At 40.7% G+C, this 6683-nt stretch overlaps 1 protein-coding gene across 2 annotated transcripts; it reads left to right on the top strand.

Annotated features, from left to right (window-relative positions):
• The first annotated feature begins 3121 nt into the window (after positions 1-3121).
• Positions 3122-6177, top strand: lman2 (lectin, mannose-binding 2). Of its 2 annotated transcripts, none has more exons than XM_077733505.1 (8): positions 3122-3315; positions 3596-3714; positions 3870-3987; positions 4317-4396; positions 4654-4815; positions 4877-4991; positions 5099-5218; positions 5283-6177. In XM_077733505.1, exons 1-8 carry the CDS (start codon positions 3159-3161, stop codon positions 5441-5443), a joined length of 1032 nt encoding a protein of 343 aa, XP_077589631.1. In that variant the 5' UTR covers positions 3122-3158; the 3' UTR covers positions 5444-6177. The 2 variants fall into 2 exon arrangements, with proteins under 2 accessions (XP_077589631.1, XP_077589630.1); XM_077733504.1 differs by lacking the exon at positions 4317-4396 and adding an exon at positions 4189-4271.
• Positions 6178-6683: the final 506 nt, after the last annotated feature.

Here is a 6683-nt window from a genome sequence, read left to right as displayed (position 1 = left end):
TAATTCATTCAAAAAAACAATACATCCATAAATAACAAAAAAGAAAGAAACACTTCTCTCAAAACCTTTGATTACTGGTGTGTGCATGTATATTTGGATGTATGTTATTGCATTATGGTATGCATTGATTAATCAATAGCCAAAATGAATTACAATCTGATGGTAAAGTGGTTCTTCCACATGACTTGAGTGCAGGAAATCTGGGTTTGATTCCCACTTGGTGGTAATGTGAGTGGTGGTTTGTCTCTATGTGTACTACATGACTGACTGGCGACAAATCTAGGGTTTAGTATGAAGACAGTTGGGTTAGGAGGCTCCAGCACCCCCCTGCAACCCTTAGGATGAATGAATGAATTCTGGAATTAGGAATTGGATTGATATTTTTTCAAATTCATGAATTTAATTCGTATTTGACATGATTTCCTTTCCATTTTAGTCCAACAATATCGTTTCAGCCACACAGACCATATAACAATCTACATTCTTGTAATAAAAGGACCCTTTATCCCATAATATTGCAACTTTAGTCCTATTTTTCTCTTGTTTTGGCCCTTATGTTAAAAACAAGAGTTTTCCACCATGCAAAAAAAGTTGCAAATCGTTGGAATCCTGGCTTGGTCTCGGCTTCTTTGTAAAAAACACCATCTGGGCCTGGTAGGTGGCGAGCGTGGCACTGATTGAAACGTCTGATGACTCACATTTGCACGTCTCGGTACGCCGCGTGAGCTCGCTGTTTGCTTGGCTCCTCCTTCTTTTCCTTATCCCCCACTTTGGGTTCATGATAAGCGAAAAAAAAAATTCTCATGCCACCAAAGTTTGCAAAATTCAAGTGTCAATCACTCCGGCACTTTTACACTGATTCAAAAGAATCCATACATTTTCTGAACTGCTAATCCTCACAGGGGTGCTAAAGCCGATCTCAACCCTCACCTGGGATCAAACCCTCGACCCCTGACCTACGAGCCCGACCCAATAACCACTCCCTCACCGGGTATTTCCCTATATCGAAATAATTATGTCCATAAAAGTGATCCTGAATGACTTGACGCTGAAAAGCAGCTCCACAATGAGTTTATTGGCAGAAAGAAGACACTCAAGCTCTAAAACCAGCAAAATCCGGTCCTACAATACATAAAACATACTCGATACTGGGATATGACATATAATACAGCATACACACAATGCTAGATGCCCGAGGACAAACATTAAAGAGCAATTCCAGGTCACTAACGCACACACACACAATTTATTCTATGGACACTTTATTTATTTAGACATAAAAAGTGAGTGCTCTATCCACATGTTATCCAAGCAGACCAGCCACAATGAATCCCTTATTGTTATATGAACCTTTATTCATTCATTTTCTGAACCGCCTATCCCCACGAGGGTCGCAGGGGGTGCTGGAGCTGATATTTTTGGGGGATTACAGTTCACAACAGAAGAAAAAGTGTCTTGAATCCAACTATAACTTTGTTTTTTCTCGATGCATTTATTGTTGAATGAGTTCTATATACTGTCCCAAGGGATAGATACTGGCAACCGATCCTCTCCAGCGGTTTGCAAACATTTACAAGCGGAGGAAACAGATGAAGCCGTAAGTGCGGGAGGGTGCTAAACACATTCTGGAAATGCGTGTCAAGCATTTATGAAATGCCACGGCTGGATGGAGTCTTTCAATCGACCTCCATAATATTGTCACTGACACATACTTGATTTTAATATTGTTTTCAATTTCAGGGGGAGCTCTTCAGCTTTCCTGAAGGACGCATTTTAATTTGTTTTGTTATTTTCAGAAGCCTTCTATTTGACAAATCGTCATAGTGTTCCACTTTTATTAAAACAAAATCTCTCCCTTTTGTTGTATGTGAAGTTAAAATGCTGGAAATTGTGGGATTTGGGAGAACACTCGGTATAGAAAGAGTTAATAAATGTATGTTTTTGTCAATGCAAATAAGGACTATCAAAGAGATTTAAGTCCAACAAAATCGACATCTGTTTTAAGTCAAAGTCAAAGGAATTAAAGGTCTTGAAATAAACAAAGCTTTTTGTGTTTTTCTTACATCAATCCCAATTTCATTGGCAATCCGCCGGCGGGTTTTAGCGTCACGCCCTTCGCATGAAAACAACACAGCGGCGGTGGCGGCTAAATAAGACGGGCAATTAGGACGGCGCGGATTCCCGCCGAGATCCGAGACGTCTGCAGACACCAAAATGAGGCCGTGCGCCATTACCGGCCGGGCACAACAAAAACATCCTAATGGAGTGCGTCTCGCACGTGGAGGTGCCCAAGTTCAAATGTTTCAACTTGGCGTGCTTGGCTCCACTAATCTGCCGATCGATGGTCACCGTTGATTGGCCAGCTCATTGATTAGGCCCGGGGGAGACTTTCCGTGTCATTGATCTGACATTAGTTAAGTTCATGGTTGGATACACGGCGGTGAAAAAGAAGTCTTTTACAGCTACACAAAGGTCACTGCAGAGGTTAATGGCCACTTCAATAGTCCTAATCCTTTCAGGGACAGTGGTCCCTATAGTTTGCAGTTGGTATATTTAGAAGTTGATCTCTTTTTTTATCATGACGATGAAATCAGGCCTGATTTCTCATCACAGGATCACATCAGAGACATTCCTTTCTTTTTTTAACCGCCTGAATTTGTCCTTACACGTGGTTTATCATTATTATTTGCCCAATATGTGTCTTAAACAATAAGTAGCACCCAATAGCAATCAACTTGGAGAGTGTAAATGTCAAATTAGGGTGAATTCCTGATGGTGAATTCAACAATGTTTTTTCTCTCTCTTTTCTATCCTCTTGTGGCCCAAATGAAAATTGCAAGTACATAACAATCGAATTGAACTGCGATGTGCTGATCTTCGATTGGCTGGCGTCTTGTGTCTACAAATATGTTTCGTACAGAAACAAAGAAGCTGCTATTTCTAGCAAACTCAAACTCCTAGTCTCACTTTTGAATGAAAAATACAGAAAGTTTAAAACTAATAAAGATTAAAATATAAAAAGATTAAAATTGGAATTAAAATTAAAAACCAACAACATTGGAGGAGAAAGCTGAGGTATTGTTAGCATTCGTTTCGTTTCTTTCCGGAAGAAATTAGCAGATGGACCGATTCTTCATGGAGTTTGCGACTCTCCCTTTATGAAGAAGAGAACACATATTTGCTGTAAAATGAGAGTTTTTGGTGGTTTTGCGTGTCTGCTTGTCGTCGCCGCATTTGGAGCTGTGAAAGGCGACATCACGGATGGAAATCCAGAGCACTTGAAACGGGAACACTCCTTGATGAAACCATATCAAGGTAACAACTTGGAAGACGTCAACTTTCGTCTTTCCGCCTCGGGACATGCTTTAACCTCCATTGCCACAACAAACAGATCGTTGTCTTTCCTAATTCATTGCGTGCCATCGAAAACCTTAGGCGTCTAATTCGTTCCAAGGGTTTGCCACGTTTGATGTTTGAAATGTAAATTTCATGTTGAATTGATGTAAACATTGTGCAATCCTCCCTCCTTTATATTTCCAGTGGAGCGATGGTCATTGAACGCATCGTGTTGCGTTCACTGTCTTTTGTGCATTAGGTGTTGGAAGCAGCCCATCCAGCCAGTGGGACTTTTCAGGGAGCACATTGGTGAGCACCTCGTATGTCCGACTCACTCCGGATGAGAGAAGCAAGCAAGGATCTATCTGGAATACCGTGGTGAGAATAAATAGGATCTTCTTATGTCCCTGGACGCCTCAATTACATTGTTTTATTAATGTACAGTGCAGGCAAGATTTTAGGGTAACATTTTCCCACTTTCAAAAGAAAAAAATCCAGTTACAAAGCTTTTTTTGTCATCTTTCGTTGTGCAGCCATGTTACTTGAAAGACTGGGAGATGCACATTCACTTCAAAATCCACGGGCTGGGCAAGAAGAATCTCCATGGCGATGGGATTGCTCTCTGGTACACAAAAGAAAGACTGAATCCAGGTAAACTCGGCGACCGGTCGGTGGATGACGATTTGTCATCGATACATGAGTCAGGAAATTAATCCATAATTTTCTGTGGAAAAAAAACAAGCCACACTATTAGTGGGAAAATGCCTGTTGGTTCCAAAATTGGTTATTGCAATATTTAGTGTCAGCCTTACTGTAGAGTACTGTGTCATGAGCTCTCTGCCTCCGTCTCAGGCTCAGTGTTTGGGAACCAGGATAAGTTTGTGGGCCTGTCCATTTTTCTCGACACCTTCCGCAACGACCTGCAAGGAATGGACGTAAGTTGGCAACGCCCAATCACTGACCGCCTCCTCTTTCCTCAGGACCCGTCTTGTCCGACCAAGCCACCTTCCACGGCCTGGCCGTCTTTATAGATACGTACTCGAACGATGACTCTGCTGACGTGAGTGCTGACCATGTCGTCAGCATGCTGTCATCAGTTTCATTTATTTATTTTTTTACGTCAAAGCACCGCTTTTTTTTAGCTACTTTTGAAATCATCATGGGAATGTCCCGATTACCTATTCCATAAAATAACTTTCCCATCAAATTCCATTTAAATGTTTTTGTTTCTTATTTTTTTTGCGGCATCCATCACCGCCACCCTTTCTCCATGAGTCAAATTTTTGCAGATTAACAAATTGTGCACTTTTTCACCAGCGCTCTTTCCCGTTCATTTCGGCCATGGTGAACAACGGCTCGGTGAGCTACGACCACGGCAAAGACGGACGCGCTTCCGAACTGGGAGGCTGCTCGGCCGAGATTCGTAACAGAGAGTTCGACACTTACTTGGCCATCCGTTACTCCAAAGGGCGACTCACCGTACGTACCGCTGCGGTAGCCATTTGTGCATTTTTTTTGACGCGGTGTGCCCTCTACGCAGGTGATGATGGACGTCGACGACAAGAACGAGTGGAAGGAATGCATAGACGTCGGCGGAGTTCGTCTTCCGACGGGATATTTCTTTGGCGCCTCGGCGGCCACTGGGGATCTTTCAGGTTTGTCACTCAAAGATAATTTTGTATTTAATTTGAATATATATATAACAACTGGACAATTGGAGTACAATCAAAAGATTTCTTATGCAATATCACAATTGTCACAGACAACCACGACATCATCTCCATGAAGCTCTACCAGCTGATGGTGGAGCACACTCCAGAGGAAGAGAATCTTGACTGGACCAAAATCGAGCCAAGCGTCAGCCTTCTGAAGTCACCCAAAGGTTTGCTCATCACAAAATCTTCCTTTTGGATCTTTTTATTTTTCTAATGTGCTTTTCCTTGTAGACAACATCGATGACCCCACGGGCAATTTCCGCAGCACCCCGTTGACCGGTTGGAAGGTGTTTCTTCTCTTGCTCTGCGCGTTGCTGGGCATCGTGGTGTGCGGCGTGGTGGGTGCCGTCGTTTTCCAACAACGCCAGGAGCGAAACAAAAGGTTCTACTGAGTACCGGTTGGGAAAAAAACCCAACCACAAAGACGCTGTTGCTGCAAATGATGATGGTGGTGGACTGCTGAAGCACATTTTAATGTGAATATCGTTTTGTTTTGTTTTTTGTCCAAAGATTGTACAGATAAGCACTGCCCCCTGTTTTGATGCCATTGAAAAATGGCGTCCTGTTTGCAACAACACAACCTGCAATGTTGTTTTTGTTTTGTTCCATTTTTTTTAGATGTGCGACGGATTATTTAGCATCACACAAGAAAGAAAAAATGGATTTGCAATAAAAAATGAAGACTAGAAGATTAAAGTTTTAATAATAGGCAAGTAAAAAGTTGCAATATCACTGGATAAAAACGACATCATCTCATGGAGAAAAAGTATAGTAAATATTACAGGATTGACATCATAACACTATAAATTTATCCTATTTTCTTCTTTCTGTGTGTTGCCACAATACTCCGTTGTACTTCTGTGCTCTCAAATGCCCCAAATTGACACCCTTATCCTCAAAATGAATAATTTTAAATGTCACCACTACATGAAATCCCTCCTTTGTTGATTTTTCTTTTTATATGACTGTCTTTATGTAACTCGAGGTGGCTTTTAAATATTCATGGCACATAAAAACACCTTGAAATGTGTTCAAAAGCATTTTGTCTTTGCAAAAACCCTCCAAAAAATGGCCCATTTTTGGTGTGCTGCTTGAGGAAATATGATTTCTCTACATAAAGCCACTTTTCAAAATAAGTTCTGCATTTCTACAATATAATCTATGCAGTTAATATTTCCCCAGTTAAATTCTGTCCACCAAAGTATGCTTACAAGTGGATAAATGTCATTTAAATGACTATTTTTTGGAAAAATAACAACTAGTAAGTTTCCTCCATCATTTAAGAAAATTGTGCGGAAGTAAGTTACTAAATTGTACTCTGTTAGGTCATTGAAATCTTATTTTGAAAGCAAAAACATTTCTCCCTCTTATTTTGTTTTCACAGAAAGCACTGAGGATGCAAAAATATTGTAAAAATAAATAAATAAATAAAAACTGAACAAACACCCTGAAACATTGGTCCTCAAATGCAATCTTATCTATTTTAATTTGCATGCATGTTTCTTTTATTTCCCCTAAAATAACAATTTGCCAAGAAACAATATGAGCGTGTCTCCCTTTCGTTCTCTGCATGTTATTTTTTTTCAGCTGGATTTCATTATATCTAATTGGGTAGAAACGTGGAGCGATCGT

Source organism: Stigmatopora nigra, chromosome 14, assembly GCF_051989575.1.
Source record: "Stigmatopora nigra isolate UIUO_SnigA chromosome 14, RoL_Snig_1.1, whole genome shotgun sequence".
In the NCBI taxonomy this organism is placed as follows: Eukaryota; Metazoa; Chordata; class Actinopteri; order Syngnathiformes; family Syngnathidae; genus Stigmatopora; species Stigmatopora nigra.
The sequence above is the reverse complement of the archived record's forward strand: the minus strand, read 5'-3'. Positions and strand labels throughout refer to the sequence as shown.

Excerpts from the sequence above, each read along its gene's own strand:
- lman2 (XM_077733504.1), top strand. The coding sequence starts at position 3,159 with ATGAAGAAGAGAACACATATTTGCTGTAAAATGAGAGTTTTTGGTGGT. Across the intron at positions 4,272-4,653 it reads ACGACCTGCAAGGAATGGAC|CGCTCTTTCCCGTTCATTTC; the intron begins GTAAGTTGGCAA and ends CTTTTTCACCAG. Across the intron at positions 5,219-5,282 it reads CCTTCTGAAGTCACCCAAAG|ACAACATCGATGACCCCACG; the intron begins GTTTGCTCATCA and ends TTTTCCTTGTAG.